General features: G+C 51.8%; 3 protein-coding genes across 3 annotated transcripts; 2 read left to right on the top strand and 1 right to left on the bottom strand.

The window, feature by feature from the left end:
- Positions 1–346: 346 nt before the first annotated feature.
- On the top strand, positions 347–18,891 carry AYO21_09828 (hypothetical protein; the record flags this gene model as incomplete). The annotated part of the gene is made up of 3 exons (XM_022659757.1): positions 347–9,377; positions 9,429–17,311; positions 17,362–18,891. 3 exons carry the CDS (start codon positions 347–349, stop codon positions 18,889–18,891), a joined length of 18,444 nt encoding a protein of 6,147 aa, XP_022507920.1.
- Positions 18,892–19,720: 829 nt separating this feature from the next.
- AYO21_09827 (hypothetical protein) lies at positions 19,721–22,174 on the top strand (the record flags this gene model as incomplete). Its single annotated transcript, XM_022659756.1, has 2 exons — positions 19,721–21,916; positions 21,971–22,174. The coding sequence occupies 2 exons, from the start codon at positions 19,721–19,723 to the stop codon at positions 22,172–22,174; spliced, it is 2,400 nt and encodes a 799-aa protein (XP_022507919.1).
- Positions 22,175–23,221: 1,047 nt separating this feature from the next.
- On the bottom strand, positions 23,222–24,001 carry AYO21_09826 (hypothetical protein; the record flags this gene model as incomplete). The annotated part of the gene is made up of 1 exon (XM_022659755.1): positions 23,222–24,001. The coding sequence occupies one exon, from the start codon at positions 23,999–24,001 to the stop codon at positions 23,222–23,224; it is 780 nt and encodes a 259-aa protein (XP_022507918.1).
- Positions 24,002–24,340: the final 339 nt, after the last annotated feature.

Genomic DNA, 24,340 nt, shown 5'->3' with positions numbered 1-24,340 from the left:
GTTGTGCAATTACTCGGTACTAGACAGGCTTCCCCCCCAAGGCTACAACAGGTAGCCAGCTCGCCAGGCCCAGCCACTCAAAACTCGTAGTAGTCGCACTTGCAAAACACGACTGACAATTCGATCATCGCAGCTGCCAGCGCAGCAGGCCTTAACTGTCTCTGAATCACTTGCGCAGGACAAACATCTTTTCTAATCCTCCTTATCCTATTGAACGGCGAACAATATCAGTCGCGTCGTAGGAATGATACGAGTAGTGCCGCCGACACCCATTTATTCTATTTCATTGATCCAATTCTACACGTCGACACCGCCTTGACGCCTCTACGATTCCGTCTGATGTGCCATGAGAAAATCCAGCTCAGGCCGGCAGCGGGCCGGCTCAGAGGCATCTTCGAGGTACGAGCGACCGAGAAATGATGATCAGGATTCCCCAACCGGACATTTCGCCCCAGACGCGACGACAACCTCGTCGCGCCGAAAATCCAGCCGTCCCAGCTACCATGAAGAGCCCGATGCCACTTATGCCACAACGATCACCGACGAACCCTCACAGATATCTGGTCGATACCGAGATGACACGCGAAAAGAATCCGAACGCAACGACACGCGGAGACGGCCAAGCAAGACTGAAAGAAGGACGAAACATGAAAGGAGTCGGGGAAGCACGGAAGATAACGAGTCATGGAAACCGAAGAAAGAAGATAGCCCTCGCGACTCTCGTCGGACCAGGAAGTCTAGTGAAAAGAAGGACAGTGCCCGCGACTACCGGCATAATAGTGCTTCACTACCTCAAAACCAGTTTCCTGGAGAGTTTCCGTCTACGTACTCTCAGCCATACCGACCACCTGGACTAGCGGCAGAGTACTATGGTGACCAGGGCGAGTCAGTAGCCTCCCAACCTGGCGTTCGTCCCAACGCCCCAAACATTGTCACCAGCGCAGAACAGGCCCATCTTCAGGAGCCCACCATCGAAGCCAAACCCCCTCCCGAGCCGAGCAGTATGGGCCAAGTCGGTGCTGCTGCTAGCTATTTCGGTAAAATCAACAATGATAGCGACATCGGGTCGCAATCGACGCCCTCCAAACCTCACCAGAAACCGAGCTTGGGATCTAACAAGCCTCCCAAGCACGGTTCCTATGGGGCGAGTCCCAGATCTAGCCCAGGCCCTCTGGGTAACCACGCACCACCTTTTGGTGTCGCTCCTGGTGCGGTCGGCTCCTTTCCAGTCTCAGGCACTGCTGCGATCGGTGCAGCGGCCGAGTATTATGCCGGTGGAGGCGGAGGCGGAGGTGCAGGACCGTCAGCCAGTGCATATCAAACGCCCAACAGACCTCCAGCCGGGCTACACGTTACATCAACCCCCTATTCCGCGCCTGCCGGCTTCGGAGTCTCACACCAGCATTCAAATGCAGGTCTGTACGGTGGCGCGGCGGCCCTTGCTGGAGCGGCAGCCGGTGCCTACGTCTCTGGTCACTCTCACAATACGCCCTCACTCCACCAGCATCAACACTCAGCGGATACGGCTGGACTAGCACATGATCACTCTGTATCACATGGTCACCAGATGCATCATGCCCACCGACATAAACACCAGGGACTATTTGGACGATTCATTGACTGGTGGCGAGATCCCGAAGCAGTAGCGCGATTTGAGGAGTACACCGAGACAATTGGTGTTTGTAAATATTGCTTCGATCCCAGGAGTTCACCTGCCGATGCACCTCGCAGACATGACTATCGGCGGCGAAAGCCATCCCCCGGGGGCCGGTATGGGAGTACGACACGGGTAGACAAGATGTATAGGCATAGCTCGGATGAAAATCTTCGAAAATCCTCCTCACTCAAGAAGAAGATGGTGGTCGGTGCCTTGACTGGCCATGGCGTGGCGAAAGTTGGGCAAGCAGTGGTTCAACATAAACATGACTTCGATGACATATATTCGGTGAAGTCAGGGCGACCTGTGAACCAGAGCCGAGTCAGCTTTCAAGCCGAACAACCATTCTCGCGAGACAATGATGCAGGATTTCAGGATCCAAAGAGAGTGGGTAGGAGTAGCGTATCTTCAACCCAAAGAAGACATCGCGCCGGTCGATCGAGCTCGTCGTCCTCGAGCTCGTCTTCACACACTGTCTCCCGTGGCGCAGTGTTGAGCGCTGGAATGGGCGCTGCTGGGGTTGCCGTTGGTGCTGCAGCTCTGGGCGCAGACTCCCGGCGTCAAAGGAAACATAGAAGTCGGTCACCAAGCTCGGGGAGGAGATATTTTTCCAAACGAGTCTCACCAATGCATTCATATGTCGACCTGTCAACGACCAACGACGGGCCAGGTGGTCTGATGGGCTTCTTCACCAGCCCATCGGCTAATTCAAAGAAGGGGAAGAAACCAAAGGGCCTCTTCAATTTCTCAAATGCCTCAAGTTCCTCATCTGACGCTGATCTACGGTATGGTGAGGGAACCGTGCGTCGGAAACCCTCCAAGAGGCGACTTCTAGAAAGACAAGGCAGACAGCATCGCAACAACCCCGTGCCGCCGATGGAAGACCTGTTCAATAGGGGTGCTGCGCTTGCTGACGAGGCTAACAGAAGAGAGCATAAAGGTAGGCAAAAATATGACGCTAACAAGTATGTAGGCCCGGGCAGCAGGGACGCACATGGTCGTCGAATCTCCATGGCTGACCACGAAACTACTGACGGACGCGATGACGAATGGTATGACACAGATGGTGAAGTCGACTCCGAAAGCAGTGTGGATACAGCAATGGCGTATGGTGGAGGATTCTCTGCTTCCAAGAGCCGAGAGCATCTCGCTCAAGGTGGCCGAGCATCAGTATCGGATTACAACTTCAGAAAAGATGACCAAAGGCGACATCGGAACAGTTTGGGACAGGCGAAATTCGGGGACGCACCATCTTTTCCCACGTCATCAATCGAAACGGCCGCTGTGGCGGGTGCAGCAGGAGCCTTGGGTGGTTGGATGGCTTCTAACGCACTCTCGCAGGAATCAAATCCACCCCCAACCTACAGCGCGCTAGATCCGATGCGTGAGCTAGAACCGCGATCAGTGTCTAATCCCCCGTCGAAGGCTGCTTCTCCCTATGCTACCAGGGTATCGTCAACATCTGTGCCTCTACAGCAGCCCCAACCGATTCCCCTTATCGCACCTTTCATAGGCCAGAATATCTCAGAAGATATCCAGCTTGAAGGGCAGACGTCATTGAAAGGACAGAGAACCCCGAGCCATGTTGCACGAGATTCGAACTCGCCTGAGCTTCCTTCCCGGGGTCCGAGGAGTAGCGTCAATTTCAACCTGACTGACGAGGAGCTCAAAAATGAGGAACGCTCCAGTGGTAAGGACAAGGGGTGGGGCCCAAGGTCTGACGACAATAGACGAGGAAGGCCCACAGATTCTACTTTTCCCGTGGAGTCTACACAAAATGCTCGCAAGCCAATGCGTGACGAAATACCAGCAAGACCAGGACGATCGTCTGACGCGGGTGGTAGCTCTTTGGATGCTGACAAACGAGTGGCTGAGATCGATCGTGAATTAAAGAGGCTCTACCAGGAGCACCAAAAGGCTGAAGAACGGAAACGGAAGGACTCGAGTATAAAGAGAGCTGTCGAAAGTTCTGTCATCGGTGCTGCAGCAACTGTGGCCATAGGTGCTATGGCAAGTCAAGACGACAGGAGTCGGTCGGGTGAAGAAGCAATCCCCGCCCGAAAGTCTAGCTTGAAGACGAGAGAAAAGGACGTCTCTTCCCCACCTGAGACGCAGCAAGAAAGAATTGCCAGAATGGCTGCTCAGCGAGCTCGTTCAACGCCATCACCGGTCCAGCATGACGATTATAGTGCCTTCTTCGTTCCCACAGAGATCAAGGAGCATCTCAAAGAACACAACGACAAGGCTGAACACCGAGATGAGTTCGGGGCAACTGTGGTTGAAATTGCTCCTGGAGCACCCAAACCTGGAAGCTCACATCCGTTCGACCCATTCAACTATCGTCCGTTTGGTCTTAGATCGGATGACGACCCATTGTTACACCCTTGGCCTGTCCCAATGCTTGGATTGATTGAGCCTACACCGCCTGGAAGCCGTGTCCACAGTATCAGGGGCGATGAAACGCCCATCATCGAGCCCAAATCGAACGAGGCATCCGATGATATTGGTGAGCCGCTAGAACGGAAGGAGTCTAAAGTGACGTGGGGAGATCCTGACACTTATGTTTACGAAGTCGTGACTCCAGAATACGAGCGCTCTGAGTACGGACCTGATTCGCACTTTCAAGATCAGAGAACTGCAGATCTTCCATCTCCGGATGAAGTTGTCAAAGTGCCATTTTCGGTCACTGAAGATTCACAACAGCGACCAGCTGTGGGTCGGGCCTGGACGCTGGATGAACAAGAGGCAGAGAGTCTTGAGAAGGAAGTGTCCGTCATTGATGACAGACCTCACATAAGCCGCACTTGGACGGTCGATGACAAAGAAGCTGAGGAAATTAATCAGGGACAACCACAGCCTCAATCTAAGGAGGGCTCCCAGGAGACAACTCACCATAGCACGGAGCATGAGTCTACTCCTCAACGTGCTATTTCCCCGGTCAATGGTGATCTTGAAGAGCAGCACAAAGACTCATTTGCATCAGAGACGGATGAGATCCACAGAGAGAAAGCACTTTATCAAAGCCCTTTTGCGGAAACAGTGAGCGATCCGGGCATCACAGGGATCGATTCCCCTTCAGTTGCACCCGATACTAAGCCGACAACTGTTCTCGCCTTGGAAGATGTGGGCGACCAAAGTAGAACAGCCCTGCTTGACCAAGAAATCACGTCTGACGCCGCCAGACCGAGCAAGAGTGAACTGCGTCGTCGAGAGCGTTCCCGCTCTTCTGGAGATGCATTTGAACCTCCCTCGCCACAGCAAGTTTCGTCTGAAGTCAGGGACGATGTCAGTCCCAGACAACCATTACACGCCACCGACAGTGACCGCAACCTCGCGAAGAGCGTCTCATCCAAAACCTCCGCACTGGACATGGTGTTAGGTACATCTGCTGTTCTCGCTGCGAACCAGTTGATTAAGGATGCTGCTGAACATGACCACATCAGCTCACCCAGTTCAGGCGAAGCTCTATCATCTCGAGTCGGGGGGCGGGCTACGCTTAGTGATGCAAATTCGGGGCGTCAACAGAAAGATTCCAAGGGAGAATATCACTCAGATCCAGAGGAATGGGAACGACTTCGAGAAAAGTCGAAGGGGTCGAAGTCCAGCTCCAAGAGCGACGTGGGCGTGAAGACATTAAGGAAATCTGAGAATAGACGCTCAGATGACAGTGCAGACTTCGAACCACTTCGGAGATCTCGTACCGACGATGATCTGTATGAAAATGAAAAGTCTAGGCGAAGGTCAAGGCACAGCAGTGGTGATCTTGTTGAGGATCCAGCAACGGGCCAAAACCGCAAGGATGATAAGAGAACCTCGCGAGGCAAACACCGCGGAACCTCTGACGGGGGTCAGAAAGCAGACAACGCGTCTATCGTGAGCAACGCGCCTGATGGAGGACCGAAGGAGTCTAGTGGCTTTTTTAGCAATATCTTCTCCAGTAACAAGAGTGATGTCAGTACATCAAGCAAGAAGAGCGCAAAATCTTCGAAGTCAGACAGTCGAGCGGATCGAGAACGATCTGAGAAATCCGAATCTCGAAGAAAACGCAGGTCAAGGGACAAACCTGAGTTTGATGATGTCGCATCTGCAGCATCTGAACCAGCTAGAAGGGGTCGACACAGCCCAGATCGTCAAACCCGGAATGCCGAGCAAAACGAGACATCCAATGACCAGACTGTCGACGACGGATTTGTTTCTGCCGAGGAAACCGCAGAAACACCGCCTCAGGACATGACAGAACAAGAGTCTTTTTTAGCAAGTCGCCCCGAAATGCCACAACCAATGGTCACGGATACGCCAATGGATATTGATGGTGTCTCGGGGCAAATGTCTGAGACGGACACGTCTTCACCGCCCGACCCCGTCAGTAGTGTCCACGCACATGGAACAATCAGTCCTACAGAGAACGAGCACATCGCGGCTCTCCCCACAACTTGGATGGAGGATGTTCATTCGGGGATTTTGCCTGACGAGCCAGCAACTGGCATTGGCGAGGAAGAACGGAGTCTCAAGGAATCTTCTTCGGGCCCCTTTCCCGTACCCGCAGCCTCTCGACGCTTGTCTGCTATACGGACAGGCGATATCCCTTCCAGCCCACTGGTGGCTAGCTCCCCAACCGCTGTGCCGTTGCATTTCCGACGGCCTCCCATCTCGCCCACTAACCCACGCTTCTCTATGAGTTCGCCAGTGATGTCTCCAAGCTCGCCACTGACCACCCCACGAACTCGACAAGGAAGGCCTAAGTCGACGGAATTTCGTTCGAGCAAAGAATTCCGACCGCTGTATCTTGTAGAGAGACAAAATTATGCGAGAGCAGCGCCACCGGAACTTTCGGAGGAGTACCCATCGTTGCCATCAAGCAAAACCAGCTCCGCCCATCCGTCCATGGAAGATCTTCGCGCAGAAGCTTATCTGCAAAACCAGCCCGACTCCTTCACCCCGTCACGCATCAGCGCGGAAAGCTTTCGTGAACATGGCAGGAGACACAGTTACTCGTATTGGCATGATGATGGTGAAAAACGGCGAGAATCACCAGACTATCTGGATTCTCGATCAGCCACACCAGTGCCTGGTGAAGCACAAAGGGCTCGTGATCAAGAAAAGAAGCCCAAGCCAAAATATGAGTTCCATTCACCGAGCGAGTTGCTCCAAGATCCAGCCTTTTTTCACGACGAAGCTCTGGTGGACGAGGAAGTTGTGCCTCATAGCCCCCTCCCCAGTGTCGCAAGCACGGACGTCGATCAGGACTACGTGAGTGCAAGAAGTAGGAGTCTGTCTCCCGCGAGGACGCGAAGTCAGAGTAGGGGTCGAAGGAGCGCTTCCACTCCAAGATCAACATCAGTATCGTGGCAGGACGGAATCGCTACAGCAGCTGCTGGTGCGCTTCTTGGTTCTGCATTAGCCGTCGCCTCCCATGAAGTGCTCGAGAAGTTGCAAGAGGATAGCCCGGCGGATGAAACCGGAACGGTCAGAAAGTTGGAGTCCATGAATGTTACACCAGAGTCCGGGTCCAAAGCAGCTCACAATACAGGAATTGACAATGAGACGGCCTCTCAGCAACAAACGGAGCGCGAGTCAATTCAAGCAAACACTGATATGCATCGGAGTACTGAATCGCAGGTTCCCACGAAAGACGCCCTGGATACTAACGCTTGGCGAGACGTTTTCACAGAGATTCACAAGCGCAGGCTTGACACTGACATGATAACAAACGCTAGTCCTGCATCCAACGCCGAGGATCTAGGGGCCCGGAGCTTGCAGAAGCCAGCCGACAATGAACGTGTAACCCCGTCCAACCTAGAACAAGCGGTTCTGGCAAAGTCAGTTGATGTTGTCCCAACCAGCCTCGGTGAAATGGTCAGGGATGACACAACCAGTCTCGAGAAGGTAGAAAGATCCGAAGAAGAATCTGGAGAAGGCGACGAAGCGAGTGTGCCTCCGCCATCTGGAGCAGCAGAACCCTTGGATTCTGTCCGAGGTCTCGAGCAACAAGCCGAACCCGTTTTAGACCCACACGAGGCTTTGGAGCCGCAACCTGAAATCTACGAAGCAGAGGCAATCCAAGTTGATAGTGAATCAGACAAGCTACAGGAAGCAAGGGACAAGGATGATGAAGATGTGCAGACGGCCTTCAACGAAGCGTCGCCCTCAGAAGCACACGTGAACGCAGAGCAAGCTGACGTGAAAGATCCCAAAATAGGGGAGCCCAAAGACGTGATTGTTTCGGATATCCGGGATGTCGAGGTACTTACTTCTGGCACCACAGAGTCATTTGAAGACGCACTGGACGTCCAGCCGACGGAATCTACTCCGGCACTAGATTCTGACTCATCAGCGCATCCAGAAGTCGAACATCACGTCGATATCAACGAACATCTAGCGGCCGATCAGACGGAGCTCAAGCAACCTCTTGCAGAAGGTGTTTTATCAAGTATCGCACAATCAAGCCGTGATCCTCTTGAAGAGGCATTCAAGGGAGCCGTACAAGCTCGAGGCTTGGTTGAGGGCGCATCTGTCGAAACAGCCTACCAAGCATTCCAACCAGAGATTCCTGATGTTGGAGGGACTCATTTGTCCACTATCCGAGAAGAAGGCGAGACCCCATCCGTCTCTACGCAGCAAGTCTCAGAGATACTTAGGACAGAAGCGGATGTCGGGCGTTCGAAGAAAGACAAAAGAAACAAGAAGAAAGCAAAGAAGGCGTTAGCATCGGGTAGCCTGGTGGAATCAGACTCAGCGCCAGTTGACGCTGATCAAACCTCGCAACCCCCATTGGGAGAATTCCATGTCAAAACATCAGAGCCAATGTTGTCTGGGGAGGTCAATAAAGAGCTCGCATCAGCAGGAGAAGGGCCAAATCCCTTTGGCGATGATTTTGAAATCAAAATCAGTGAGTCAGACATACCACTTAGCGATGTCAAAGAGTGTTCCGATGTTCCCGTGGCTACCGATACTGATAGTCGGACGATAACCTTGTCGTCGACTCCCGAAGATGACAGTGGCGGTGCATATTTGAAGAAAATGAAGAAGGCCAAAAGGGGGAAAAAGAAACAACTTCAGTCTTACGACTGGGACGAGACTGGAACAGGGGTTGATCAAACCGAAACTAGAGAGGCTGAGCAGGTCACTGACCCAGCCCTTCAACAGTCCACTCCCATGAGTCCCTCAGATGAACCCCCGCAGCCGACATTAGAGGGACCTGGCTCACTGGAGAGAACCGCTGATTCTGCAGACACAGTCCAACAGGACTCAGGTTATGTCCAAGAGACGACTTCAAGGTCGGGCAAGAAGAAAAAGTCTAGGAAAAAAATGGATGCGCCGTCGACGATCGAGCAAACGGGCCGACAGACACCTGGAGAAGATCCATCTACTATTACTATCCTACCCTCTGAGCAACAACCAAGAACGGACCAAGCAGCCAATGTGTCAAGTCAGATTGAAGAGCCCAATTCTACGGAACAAGGTGTGCAAGAACCAGAGGCGATCGAGGAATCTCAGGCACTTTCCGAGTTATTGACACCGGAAACGATCGATGTGACCTCCAGAAAAGTTGCAATTGACTCTTCAAAGCCCAGTTCTAGTTCAGAGGTCGCTGGGGACCAAGTACCGCAAACTCCAGGGGCAGCGAACACATTACTCAGTACCTTTCAGGAGGACGGGAATTCAGACGAACACCAGACGCTAGATGTCAGCACTCCCGCTGACCTGGTCGGAGCTGAAAGTCCGCTCACATCCACAAAGCTTTCTGGAGATAATGTTTATACATCTTTAGAGGAACCAGAAGCTGCGGGAGCTAATCTGAAGCCAACTAATGCGACTGCGCTGGTCCATGCTGTGACCCCTCCAGGTGAAACACAAGAAGAGGTGAAAGTGGCAGCCACATCCGGAGAGCCTCTACCAGAACTCCCTTCAGCAGAAGACGAACAAGCTGCAAAACACCTGGGCCCAGAGCTTGGAGTCATCCCTATTATAGGTGAGGGCGAGCAAGTCCATGACGAGCCAGGGGTTCCTGCGCCAAACCCACCATCGGTCGTCAAAGAAGAGGGGATGGAAGAACCGCAGGCCGCTTCAATCCATGATGAAGGCCCGGCGAGCGCAAAGTCACCACTCGATGAAACCTCCATCAAAGAGTCGATGGCACACCAGGACGAAGATATGTGGGCTTTCACATCGAAAAAGTCGAGAAAAGATAGGAAAAAGAAGCGAGCTTCTGCTTCTGATGGTCTCCAGAATTCAGGATCTGGTCAGGAGGCGTCTTTGTCAGATGAAATCGTGACACAGCCAATGGTCTTTGAAGCTGGTGGGGACAATAAGGACACAGAGTCGCCAACAGAACCGGCATCAGCTGGAGCTCCACCTCCAGATGACCTAGCTCTTGCCGAAGATGAGCCTCGCCATGATGACGATACATTCCCTGTGACGAAAAAATTCAAGAAGGATAAGAAGAAGAAACGCACTACCTTATTGAAAGGCACCGAATCTTACTCCTCGGCGCAAGATGGAGAAATTGCAGACAGTGTCGCCAACTCTGGTATCCCACACGAAGAATCAACCACAGAAGCACCGACAACACAAGTCGCTAAGATTCAACTCGAGTCCCAGCCAGCTTTGGGTGGGGAAGAGCCTCAAGATATTGGTGACAGCCCCGGTTCTAAGAAGAAATCCAAGAAGTCTAAGGGCCAAAAAAAGCGGCAGTCCTTGTTTGATGGTGACGTAGCTGGATCGGCCGACGATGTTAGGACTGAGAGCGGTGACCGACTACCTCAAACTTCATCTACTCCAGCTGCAGAACAAACTGCAGAACAAGTTGAAGGCTCAGATACAGTTCCAGATTTGGACGAAAAAATCGAGGATGCCCAAGGTCCGCAAACTAGAGAAGGTCAAGCCAGCCCCGATTCTAAAGAGCAGAACACGAGCGCTGTCGAACAACAAATTGCTACGGTCCTGTCTACAGAGCCTGCGGAACATGATGATGCTCCTCTTCAACCAGCAGGCAACGGTACTCAAAGCGGTACTGATCTCCATCCAACGTTGGTTGTCGCGGAAGAAATGCCTCGCACACTAGCATCTAGCTTTGAAAGACTCCCCGACGTGGCAATGCAGTCTGCTCAGAACGAGGCTGACACCAAGGCTGACGATTTCTCTGTATCCGGTGCTGTTACTGATGAGACGTCAGTACCTGAACCTGTCGGGACAAGTGATTCTCCTGAACCTCAGGCACTCGAGAATCCTCCCCCAGAGGCAGCAACCCTGTCATTTCCTGTCAATCCAACGACCGAGGCTACAACTGATCTGACTGACAAACTGGCTGCTGAGTGTGCCAGTGAACTTGCTCCTGAATCAACTGGCGAGCCTCTTGCAGAAAAGATCTTTGAGCATCCTCCCGAGTCCCCGATCGAGCCTAAGATCGGGTCTGCCACAGACCCTATACCTGTATCTACCGATGAGCCTGCTGTTGAACCTGCTGTTGAACCTGCTGTCGAGCCTACCCGAGAGCCACTTCCTGAATTTTCTCTCGAGCCCAATTCTGACCCTATCAATCAACCTACTCTTCAGCCAGTCAATGAACCTGCTACTGAACCGAGTGCCGAGATCGATCTCGAAACATATATTGGAGCAATTGGAGCTTCTACTGAAACTATGAGGGAGCCAATCAGTGAAACTGATATTGAAGACCCTGCTGAGGTTTCTCTTGATTCTTCTGTTGGACAAGTGAACGGCGTAGGGGCTAGAGGCCCTACTGAGACTGCTATCGAGTCTACCCCTGGCCAGCAACTATCATCTGAGGATGTGGTAGAGGAAGACTTAGGTCTTTTATCGAAGCGATCAAGGAAAGAAAAGAAGAAGAAAAACAAACGGCAATCAACCCTCGTTGCAGAAACAATCCAGCATAGTCCTCTGTCCAGTCAAACCCAAGCCGTGTCAGATGAACCAGAGCCAATGTTCGATGAGTCCACCGAGCCCAGTATCACCAAGTCCACTTTGCCCGAAGGAGAGATGCAAGACGCGGCGGCTACGACAGAAGATATCAGTGAGCAGAGTATGGCACCAACGTATGTATCGGCAAAGAAAGACAAGAAAAAGAAGAAGCGACAATCAACCCAAGTTGCTGATACGCCACAAGTAGAAACAGTAGCAGATCTCAGCAACGGTATGAATATCGACTCAGAATCTCTGGCCGATCCTCCTTCAATTGACACGGCAGCAAGTGAATCAAGGCTTGCTATTGAACCAATGACTGGAGATGCTATCGATGCTGCTCAACCCGAAGGTGACGCGGTGACCATGGAAGAAGACTCTGAAGAGGTTCAACAACAGAAATCCGAGACTAGTTGGGAAGATAACCTGCCATCGATATCTACAAAGTCGAAGAAGGACAAGAAAAAGAAGAAGCGACAATCCAACATCGAACCCGCAACGCCTGAACCGAAATTTGAAGCCTCGAGTGAAGATGCTTCTCGGTCACAAGCGGACAATATCGCTAAGGTTTCAGCCATCGAGGAAACTGAAATGTCGGAAACGGTTGAAACCCCCAAAGGAGAGGACGTCCCTTCTGCTCTCGGAGATCAAGATGAAGAATGGTCGCTTCCTTCGGACAAAAAGAAAAAGAACCGAAAAAAGGGCCAGAAACTAAAATCTGCTGAGGTGAGTCTGCCCCAGGCTGGCGGACAGGTCAGCCTGCAGAATGATCCGGATGTCGAAAGCAATATCGAGAATGTGGAGGAGGAAGAGAATGGAAATCTTCCGGAAAAGCAGCCAGTAGCTGAACCTATAGCTCAGCAAGATTTAGCTCCAGCAGGAGCAGGCCAGATGGTTTCAACTCCCTCAATGCCAGGAACAAACCCTTCCATTTCTCTGGGAGGTCTTGGTAATCAACCACAGGCAGCTGGATATGTGGAAGAGCCGAGGAAGGTACAAACGGTCTCCGAAGAGGATAGAACTGAAGTCGAAAAGCCACTGCAAGAGCCTGGTAGAGCGGAACCTGTCCGACGCGAGGCTGAACTTGTGGATGGACGTGAGAGGCGGGTGCCCGAGATAGCGGGGTCAATTGCTGGAACTCCAGAAGGAGTGGCTATGTGTAACACCGCTGAAACTACTTCAACAGATCAAGTTTTCGAACACGAAGACTCTTCCTGCAAAAAGGCAAAGAAAGGGAAGAAGAAGGCCCGTCAATCCGCTGCCGAGAAGGCTGAAGAACAAGAAGCGGTTGAGAAACCTGTGGAAGAAGCTGATTCTTCCACTACCCCTGAAGCTGAGCAGCCTATTGCTGAAAAAGAAATGTCAACTCGGAAGAAATCGAAATCGAAGAACGGCGGAAGGAACCAGCGGCAACTTTCCTGGGATGACAGTAACGCCGAGTGTACGGGAGTCACGGCAGAAATTGAATCGACAAACGTGGAGGCCTTGGACGAAGCAACACCACAAGCAATGCCCGACCAGGGGCTTGAGCCAGAGGGATGGAACGTCACCAAGAAAAAGGGCAAAAAGAAGAAGCGGCCGCTGGCCTTTGCGGACTTTGAGGCACTGCCGGCATCAGTGAAGGCATCAGCTAGTGGCATCAGCGTTGTTGAAGGTGAACAGCCAGAAGAGAATCCTTTGTTCTCGACATTGAGAGACGATGTTGAAGACCCGTCCCACACAGATGATTTGAACGAGGAACAGCACTCTGATGATGCCGTTCTCGACACCGGTTCCAGATCAGTCATCGGTGCAGGACGACAATATGAGACGTCAATGGACGCCACAATCCTCCGAAGGCATGCGGGAATGGATAGTCAAGATTCCAAAGAAACTTCAGCACAGGATTTTCCCGCGGTGGCATTTGGACAAATCGAAGCAGATGAAAACAAAAAGATTGAGCCGAGCCATCCCATTGCCGATGCGCCCACCACAACGCCCTTAGAAGACAAAAGAGCGGACGTCGGCGCCGAAAGTGTTGCAGAAGCCCCAGCATCGCTCCACACCGACTCGGCGCATGTTGAAGGATTGTCGACTTCAGAAGCTCCAATTTTGACAGAAAGGATGCAGGCGCAAAATTTTCTAGGAAATCCGCCGGAAACACCGATATCAATGCAAGCCGGACCACCGCAACCCGATGAGATCGCAATCCCAGATGAAACGAAGGCACTCCCAGCAGATGATCTGCAATCCCGAGAAGCTCCTCCGCTAGAGCGCGTGGAGAGTGAGGTGCAAGAAGCACCAAGTGCAGCACAGGAGGAGGTGGTGGTGGAGAACATAACAAAGGAAGTGGTCCCGTCGCGGTCGAAGAAGAAGAACAAGAAACAGCGTCGATCTACATACGAGGAGCCTGTGTCCGAGCCTCGGGAAACGGGAAATGTAGGACCTGAGGTCGACGCAAAGGAATCCAAACTGGAGCTCGCAGTGGTCGATTCTCCAGAACAAGATCCAGCTGCTGAAAAATCAAATGACACTGTAGCAGACGAAGACACTTTCGCTTCAACCAAACGGGTAAAGAAAGACAAGAAAAAGAAACGGAAGACACTCTCACTTGAGGGCGACGTGAATGAACCACAGCCGACAATTCAGAACAATCTGGAAAAAGTCGAAGAGACCACCGCAAACAAATTCCAGCCCGACACAGAAGCCATGGTAACTTCAATCGGCACAAGTTCTCTGGAAACTGACCCCGAACGTGACATTGCCGAAAAAGCTACGGCGAGAGCAGCTTCACAGCCTCTACCTGTAGTCGAGCCTACAGAGGACACACTCTCTGGGTCGGCATTTCCAATCCCAAGCGCCATACAGACTTCCCCACCGACTGCGGATGAGATGAATGCGGCCGATGCACCTTTGCTACCCCCCGAATCCGAATCCGAAATGCTGGAGGGTACAAAATTGGAGAACACCACTGCATGCATTCCTCACGCGGAGGAGCTTGACTCTGTCACACCAGACTTGGCGTCTACGAAGTCGTCTCGGAAAGAGAAGAGGAAGAGCAAAAGGAAAACAGTGCTCGAAGAAGAGCCGAAGACCAATGATATTGAAGACCTAAGAGCGGAGAATGGAGCCGATACACCGCGAGACGATATGCCTGCGAAACCCAGCAAGTCATCAACATTCACAGAGGTTCAGCCCGAGTCTGAATGGGGATTCTCCAGCAAAAAGTCCAAGAAGAAGGGTAGGGGCAGTAAAGCCTTTACTGCTGCTGATGAATTCGGAACATCAGGCACAGCAACACCGGGTTCCAATGACGATTTCATGTCGGCCGTGCAAACACCAATGCAACGGACCGTATCGCCGGAGATCATGGACGCTGTCATGGCAGAACGTAACGAGGTCCCTACCCTGGAGACTGACAGTGCTGAATTCTTTGCTCCGGCATCGAGCAAGAAGAAGTCCAAAAAGGACAAGAAGAGGAAGTCAGTCCTTGCTTGGACAGGAAATGAGGATCAGACAGCTGAAGCTGCCTCTGGGACATCGACAACGGCACCACCTACAGAGCCAGAAATCTCGCGGACTGATGAAATTGCTTGCATGGAGGCACTTCCTACTGACCGGGAGAAAGGTCTCGCTGAAAGCAAGCTCGAAACTCCGGTCCCCCTCACGGCGTCACCCGAGATGAAGACCGGGGATAACATGGATTCAATTGCCTCCGCTAATCAAGGATCATTACCTTCTCAGGACTACACCAATAACGCGTCGGACACCCACGAGTCGGCCGTTCTATTTCGTGAAGCAGGGGACATACCTGGCCAGCGTGCTCTAGACAAATCAATTGATCCGATATCTACCTCGGAGCAAGCTGCATCGCCGACAACCAAACTTGAGCATGTGGGTGATACATTGCCCCGTGAGATGGAGATTGATCCCGCGCGGCCCGCCAGCAACATCGGCGATGGTATGCTGAATGAAGGAGCGAACAGGGCCAGTATGATATTGGATTCCGCACAGGGCATGTTTGGTGCCGACCCAGCAAAAAGAACGCTGTCGCGGGACGAGTCTGGCAATTTTCACGTGCAAGATACACATGTAGAGCTCGTCACAGCGAATACTGGTGTCCAAGATGTGATTGATCACAGGCAAGGTGTGTTAGAGATTGACACTATCACGTCAGAGGATCGATTCACTACTTCTAAAAAGGGTCAGGAGGATGCTGTGGCAGATGCTATAATCACAGCCTCGAAAGACGGAAAAGACGCAACCGGACTCGAGGACCCTGATTTTGGCATCAATAAAGATACTTCGAAGCGCAAGAAGAGCAAGAAGGACAAGAAGGCAAGGAAGAAAAGTGGGATATCCGAAGGGCTCGAGGATATTGTCCTGCCAAAGATGGAACTCGACCAAACCGAAACTCAAGAGCCTGAAATTCCTGAAATCATCCACAATGAGGCCAGGGAATTTTCAGATGATCCAGCACATGCCCAAGAGAATACCGAAGATTTGTCCGATGTAAGTGCGACCACACGTGAAAGACGAAAGAGAAGAAAATCACCTCCGGCTTGGTCAGGAGAAGAGCCTGAAGACCTACCAAGGGATCGTGCGCTTACTCCACCACCTGAACACGACGATATTATGGATACTGCCCTCGGGGTTGCCGCAGGACTTGGATTTGGTGCTGGAGAAAGCGAGTCGAGCAGAGAAACTTCGCGAAAGGCGCCCTCGCCCACTCGGCAACCGTCCGCAGGCTGGTCTTTTGCTAAGCTTGATCCTGTTACAAAGCTTGCCCATGCCGAATCGAACAGAGACAGCGGTGTCCAATTCGAGTCGCCGGATCCATCATCAGGTCACTTTCCATCCGCAAGAGACAGTGGCTATGTCGCAAGCCCTACGATCCAAGATGGTGAATTCGGTACCCCCAGGGAAATCCACACAGATATAAACCTTCGTCCGCCTCGGCCTCAATCACCCACAAGCTCGACAGAGGATGTATCCAAGAATGTGACGAGTAGGCACCAGGTCGATCAGTCGATCAGCCTAGAGACGCCCAGAAGAAAGCCTTCGCCGGTGGAATCCACTTCAAAGGACAGATCCTCGGTTCTGTTCAATTCCTCTCCCGCCATGCCATCCCCGATAAACACGGATATTCGGAACAGAAGTCCTCAAGCCATGGCAAGTCCTCTTCAGAGAAGCCCCAGTATTCATGGCCATCATCTCAGCCGGGAGGAGCTAAGGCAACAAAAGGCAAAGGTTTCTACACACAACGATGACAGTAACCAACTTGCTTGGAATCAGATTAGCCGGTCAGGTGTAGCACCGGGGAATCGGTCGGGCTTTGACTCGCCAACACAGGCCAACATCATGCGCCCGTTTTCGCCGGGCAAGACGACGCTCAACGCCATCAATGAAGAATCACACGAGGCGAACTCACAGATACATCCGTTCGTCAATCCTCCCACAAATCTGACGCCTCGACAGCCTGCAGAGACCGACAGCCTTGCAACAGCTGGCTTGGTGGCAGCCGCTGGAGCAGCCGCGCTTGTAGCCTCCGCAGCATTTTCACGTGACTCGCCCAGTCCCAGCGCTAAATCTCTTGGCAGAAGCAAGTCTCGGACCTCATCGTTGCGCAACCTGCGCAGCACCTCAATCTCCCCCTACGACCCAGCCAATTTCGCGTCGGGGTCATCACAAGCACCGGTCAATGCCCAGAGCGCGGGCAAGGCTGCTGCTCGTGATAGGGAGATGGCAGATGTCTATGTGAGTTTGACACGACCAGATATTGATTGTTATCCCTAACAGGCTAGCAGGATGGGTATGGTTCACTACCCGGTAGTCCCCGTTCTCCGACACGACCTCCGAGTATCCGACAACGACAGAGCATGCAGCAAATAAGAGATCTTGAGGCGAAGTTGGACCAGCTCGCAAGTGAGAATCGCTCCTTGGCCGAAGCAAAGATAGCCACAGAACAGCAACTCGAACAAGCTCATTTCGAACGCAATCGAGGTGAAAACGCCGAAGTAGCGTTCAGCGCGCAAATCCAGGAGCGGGACGCGGAAATCACGCGTCTCAAACAAGAGGTGGCATCCCTGATCGCGACACATGAGTCACTGAAAAGAGAACACGAACAGAGCTTGTCCAGTCTCCGGCAAAACTACGATGAGGCGCAATCGCAATGGCAAGACTCTTTGAAAGAACTGGAAACGCTGCGATCACGGCACAATGAGCTGTCAACTGGGATGGAGTCCATCGTCAGGCACGAAATCGATACAGCGCTTGGCGAGAAAAATGCAGAAATAGAACGACTTCGGGGAGAGCTTGAAGCTGCCAGAGGAAAGATCAGAGACTTGCAGTCTCAGATACTGTCAAGGGGGGCAGACGATGTGGTTGTTTTCCACGACGAGGATTACTTTGATCAAGCGTGCCAGAAGCTGTGTCAACAAGTACAAGGGTGGGTACTTCGGTTTTCCAAGTTCAGCGACTTGAAGCTTTGTCGCACAACAAATGAGGTCCGAGATGAAAAGATTGTGGACCGATTCGACAATGCGATACTCGATGGTTCAGACGTGGATGACTATCTGGCGGACCGGGTCAAGCGACGAGATGTTTTCATGTCGGTGGTGATGACCATGATCTGGGAGTATGTCTTTACTAGATATCTGTTTGGTATGGACCGTGATCAACGGCAGAAACTGAAGCAGCTGGAGAAGAATCTGGGAGAAGTGGGACCACCGAGCGCGGTTCACCAATGGAGAGCCCTCACGCTCACGTTGCTCTCCAAACGAGAGAGTTTCAAGGCGCAACGGGAGAGCGACACCGAAGCAGTGGCCATTGAGATTTTCTCGACATTGTCACGCTTTCTCCCTCCACCCCAGCATCTGGAGAACCAGATTGTGGGATCGTTGCGCAACGTGATGCGCACGGCGGTAGAACTCTCAATCGAGATGCGCACCCAACGAGCCGAATATATCATGCTACCGCCATTGCAGCCCGAGTACGATACCAATGGCGACCTGGCTCGGAAAGTGTATTTCAATGCAAGCTTGATGAATGAAAGAAGTGGCGAGACGACAAGCAACGAGGAGTTGGAACGTGAACATGCGGTGGTGCGCATGGTACTCTTCCCGCTTGTCGTCAAGAAAGGGGACGACAATGGGGTAGGAGACGAGGAGATTGTCGTGTGCCCTGCGCAGGTTCTGATCGCAAGACCAGATAAGGGAAAGCGAGTGAAGAGCTCGGCGAGACACGTCAGCGGTGGCAGTGATGCGAAGAGTTTGCGTGCTGTGAGCACGCACAGTCTTGCCATGAGCGGGATGGAAGGGAACGAGAATATGTTCTGATGGTTAAGAGCAAGTTGACGGGGCATATCGGGAATTTGTTTTCATTTTGCATGGCGATGGTGTTGGTGGTTGTCGTTGGAAAGGAGGGAGGTTCCTTGTTGCAAAAGCAGCCTCATTTTCTATTGGCATGAAATGGATGGGAAAGCTTACAGTTCCTCGGCAGCTATGGACGACGATACGATTCCCTTTATGTGCCTGTCTAGATAGTGCAACTAATGTATATGGCTGTTGTTGATAATGAGGTCGTTGCAGCTTCGAGGAAAGTGTCGCGTGCGGAGCCTTGTAAGGACTGCGCCATTTGAACAATCGCTTGTCACCAGCCGTTACCCACGTCATAGCCAAAGTGTATATCAGTCAAGCCTTGACCTCTTAAGCATGATCCTATCTATCAATATAATGACTTCTGGGTATTATTAGATCACAGGTGTGTTCTCTCTGCCGGTTATCTTTCTTCGCATGCGTTTTAGCTGTATCTGCTCATGTTCTGTCTTGGTTCCGCTGGCATTCTTATTTCATCTACAAAGTTACGCCCTCGCCTCATCCTTGCCAGGTCGTCTCCAGTAATAACCTCGTGCGTTGTTGAATGCATCCTCTCCCACCTCCGAACCGAGGCCAGTCCTCCCAACCTACCCAATTACGCGACGAGACCAAGTCGAGTATGAGCGCCGCTAGGACTGGTCAACCGTCTGTTTCCCATGCTCCAGGCGATGCCCGACTCTCCACCGTCTCCACTGCGCATGCAGATGGCAAAAAGAAAAGAAAACACCGAGGGGGCAAAAAGAGAAGGAACAGGCGTCAATCGTTTGCAGCTCCCTCAGAGACCTCTGCAATGCAAAGCGGGAGAGATGTGCCCACGGACGACCCGTTGATCGAAGAAGCGCAAGAGCCTCCAGGCGCTCATCCGCCCTTCTACCAGACCAACCGAGGAAACATCAGCGATTATAGCCTCGACAGTGAAGCGCTCCTGGACCACCGCGATCAACCTACGTTGCGTCCTCGGCGGGACAGCCGCTTGACTCCCCTTTTCGCTACATCATATCGGAGCTCACTTATGCCCAAACTCGACACGAGTTCGCAAAAGAGACAAAGGACTCAACCCGATGCCTCGAGTTCAAATGGGTCAGATAATGAGGACGTCGACGACCGTACACCCTTGGTTTCTGGTGGGGCAAAGCCCAAGACTCCCGTCGAGGCTGGCTATGGACTTTTTAGGGTCAAGTCTCATACATCTACACTATCGTCGTCTTCGAAGCAGCCGCAAAGGAAGAAGACCCTCGGAACTCCTGGACACTCGTTCCCGAAGTCTGATCCAGGCTACGATGTCAACAATCCTCCGTCTGTCCCACCCAGTCCTACCCTTGAACCTCACTATGGCGATGTGATGGTCGACGACGGCAATTTCCTCACACGTTCGCCAGATAGTCGAAGGAATCTCAATGCTGCCAACAAAGATGCGTTGATCATGATCGACGGTGATGGAGACAACGATCCGAATTCCGCACCACCGAGCCCCAGGCTTCGACCCGGTGGAGTTCAACGACATCGATCGTTGACCATGCCAGCCGAGGTAGACGTGTGCTTTCCCGCGGATGAGGTATCAGAGGCGGGGGATGAATATTATAATAGGGTGCAGCCACCGGAACACTATATCAGTGGCCAGCGGCGAAAACGCCGCGAACGAGAGTGGCCAAATCTGTGGGTTCTGGATGAGTGGAGTCGAGTAGAGAAAGAGGCCAGGGAGGCAGGAGAGCGGCGGGCAAAGAAGGTCAGTGAGCCTGTGTTCGTCGAGGGCAGACTCCGGCCTCAGAAGAATGCCTGGCACCACGTCGAAGAAGACAAGCAATACCGATACACTTATTTCAACGAAGAATTTGAAAGTACGATCCACGCTGAGACGATCTCGGAGTTGGTACAACCCGGTGGGACTTTTCGCGAGTTGTTCATCCCTGATCCGCCCGAATTGATCGAATCAAGTTCTGAGGACGAAGAGGAGTTGCTGGGGATCAGTCAGGTCACAGAAACCCCCAGTGCAATGCAAAGCCCCAAAAGCACAACAGTCGTCGAGACACAATCCGGAATGCCTAGCCTCGCAGAAACGCACCTCCAGTTGAACCCTGTGACCAGTGGAAAGAGTTCGGACAAGAGCAAGAACTCGGGCACAGCAACACCGCAGAAGAAACCTGCTTCGACTCGACCTTCCAAGCCCAAGAAATATGGTCCGCGGCCGACTTTCTGGCTCGACGTCTTGTGCCCAACAGATCAGGAAATGCGTGTTCTAGCGAAAACATTTGGAATTCATGCTCTTACGTCCGAGGACATCATGATGCAAGAAGCTCGGGAGAAGGTGGAGCTGTTTCGCAATTACTATTTTATCAATTATCGAACCTTTGAGCAGGATACCAACAGTGAGGACTACTTAGAACCTATCAACATGTTTGTCTGCGTTTTTCGATATGGGATTGTCACTTTCCACTTCTCCCAGATCCCACACCCGGCAAACGTGCGAAGACGCATTCGCCAACTTTCGGACTATCTTATCCTCAGCGCAGACTGGATCTCGTACGCCATAATTGACGACATCACCGATGTCTTTGGACCACTCATCACTCACATCGAAGAAGAAGTTGACACTATTGACGACTTGATTCTCCGAGCATTCCAGAATACCGATCTCCTTGCTGGGGAGCACGGTGAGAAGAAGCTGGATGAAAAGAAGTCAGAAACCGGTGAGGCAGAAATCAGTGGGATCGACATGCTCCTGCGTATAGGCGAGTGTCGCAAAAAGGTCATGTCCTTGTACAGACTGTTGGGTAACAAGGCGGATGTTATCAAAGGTTTCGCGAAGCGGTGTAACGAGCAGTGGGAAGTCGCGCCCAAATCGGAAATCGGGTTGTATCTGGGCGATATTCAAGACCACATCTTGACCATGACTGGAAACCTGTCGCACTACGAGATGGTGCTGTCCAGGGCACACGGAAATTACCTGGCCCAGGTCAGCATTCACATGAACGAGAGACAAGAGAGGGTATGTCGCGTCCCAATGCCATTCCAATTGACGTTATACTGATTCATCTGCTAGACTGCCGACGTATTGGGCAAGTTGACTGTGCTCGGAACCATTGTCCTCCCGATGAACATCGTGACGGGCATGTTTGGTGGCAATTTCAAAGTCCCTGGTCAAGATGTGGATAACCTGAACTGGTTTTGGGGCACCACGGCCGGCCTGGTCATATTTGGGATGATATGCTTTTGGTGGTGCAAGAAGGTGTACAAGGTTGTGTGATGAGAGTATCGGATGTGGGAGATCATTCTGGGACATTCAGAAGTCGGCGTGTAGGAATTTGCTGCGATTAGGTCCAGGAAATAGGCCGGTTAAGCAGGTGGCATTGGATATGGAAGAGAAGAACCAAGCAGTGCAGTGCCAAAAGGCACCGTTCGTCGCCCCCTTGTAACAGGTCTTGAAGCGATTCCTGGAAACGGTTTCAAGTGGGATATTACAAAAAGTACAATCATAGTATGTGTACCGAGTATGTATATTCTATCATTACACACGCACATAAGTAGAAATTAATAGACACGACGGCAATATTTAATATCCTTTAACAAAATCAGGAGAGATCTAAGCAGGGAATTAAGGAGGTTACCTAATTAGTGCCATGTAAAGATTATCGTGTGTATATACATATCTTACACGTGCCTCACATGCCTAAGTACATAAGGAGTAACCACCGAGATAATTTACTTTATAATTACTATACTATACCATACTATATTATGCTATACCATCCTCTGCCCCACAGAATAGTAGTACTAGTAGAGAAGAGTCGAGTTTTATACCCGATTCACGAAATATCACAGTAGCTCAAGAAAAATGGCAACACTGGCCAGGATTAGAATGCTCTTCAAAGTTCGGAGCAAAGTTTCCCTCTCAGAATTAGATTGAGTGTCTGATAGATTTTACAGACAATGGCTGTCTGGCGTAGACGAATTAACGAAATATCATTTCTGGACCATATGCGTCCCGCGTCAAAGAAGAACAGGACAGAACAGAACACAGTCCGCGCTAGGTCCCTGTCAAAAGGGGGTCATCCATACCTCCAGATTGCAAACACATCATGTATCAAAGTCGTGGGTATCCTGTGAACTTGCCCTATGCCAGCTTTTCCGTGCTCGCTCGCTGTGTGATAATCATAATAAAAATTGCAGAAGCGCCGTCTCCAAACAATTATGAGTCTAACCCCAGCCTCTAAGGGGAAGCAACGTAGCAAGCACCATATTACATACAACTCGACCAAACCCAGGTAAAAAAGCCTTGCCCTTAATTGTTGATTTAGAAGACGAGGATCTTCGGTCCATCGCCATGTCCGGCTGTCCAAGAGATGGTATCCTCATCCCCGACGGGGACAATCTCTCCGCCGTAAATCTGTCCCGTAATCAGCGAGCAAGGGAATTTGCCGTCGACATTGGCGCCGGATCCCGAACCTGCTTCCCAGGATGCACGCCCGTAGGCTTTGATGTCGATTGTGCCGAGAGCTTGGTTTCGCAGGTTGCCTGAGGGCCAGCTGTCGCTATCGGCTGTGGCGGGGGCGAGGGACGTGAACAGCTGAGCTTTCCCGGTTCCAGTGACATAACTTGTTGGGTCACTGCCCAGGTCGAAGACTAAGTGACATTGATTGCCGCTGTACATCGTGTCAAGTTCAAAGGTGACCAGCGTGGTCATGTCATTCCCCTTATTGCCATGGGAGCGGGAGACCAGGCCGCGGCTGGTGTGGAAAGCGACGGCACCAGTTGAAACGGTGTATTGAGAAGTGAAGTCGGGAAAGATAGTGGCAATGGGTTGATCTTGATTACCATTGCCCAGGGCATTGTATGGTGAGCCAGAGCCAGAACCGGTGGCCACAGGGTGGGGCGGGGTGCTATATGAAGTGCCATTGGAGTAGCCATAGGAAGATCCGTTGCTAGAGGCGCCGGTACTCATTGGACGTGCTGTCATAGTTGAGGTGCCATTATTGTAGATGTAGCTGACAGGCTGACTGCGACCAGTCAGAGGAGCGGCGGTGCCGAGGGCAGCAATGCTGAGAATCCCGGCGACGATTGAGTGAGCGTACATCTTGATCTGTTTACTTCTTGGCTTTGGATGAAGTGAGTATTGACTAGGAGTCGAGACGACGATAGATCGTGCGTGTTGTAGCTGTCTTGGAATGCCTGCTTTGACGGGAACTATGGATTAGAATGAGCGTGCTTGGGGACCTCGAAATCTGAGGTACGCCGATCGACTAGAACACGATTGAATGAGTGTAATAAGGAAATGAAAGTCAGAAAGAGAGAGAGAGAGAGAGAGAGAGAGAGAGAGAGAGAGAGAGAGAGAGAGACAGAGAGAGACTGAAAGAAAATGAAAATAAGGAAAGTCTTGGTTGGGTAATTGTTTTGTATACAGTTGGATAGAGAA

This window comes from Fonsecaea monophora (genome assembly GCF_001642475.1).
Source record: "Fonsecaea monophora strain CBS 269.37 chromosome Unknown Scaff103, whole genome shotgun sequence".
NCBI lineage: Eukaryota > Fungi > Ascomycota > Eurotiomycetes > Chaetothyriales > Herpotrichiellaceae > Fonsecaea > Fonsecaea monophora.
This window is presented reverse-complemented; position numbering and strand designations above follow the sequence as displayed.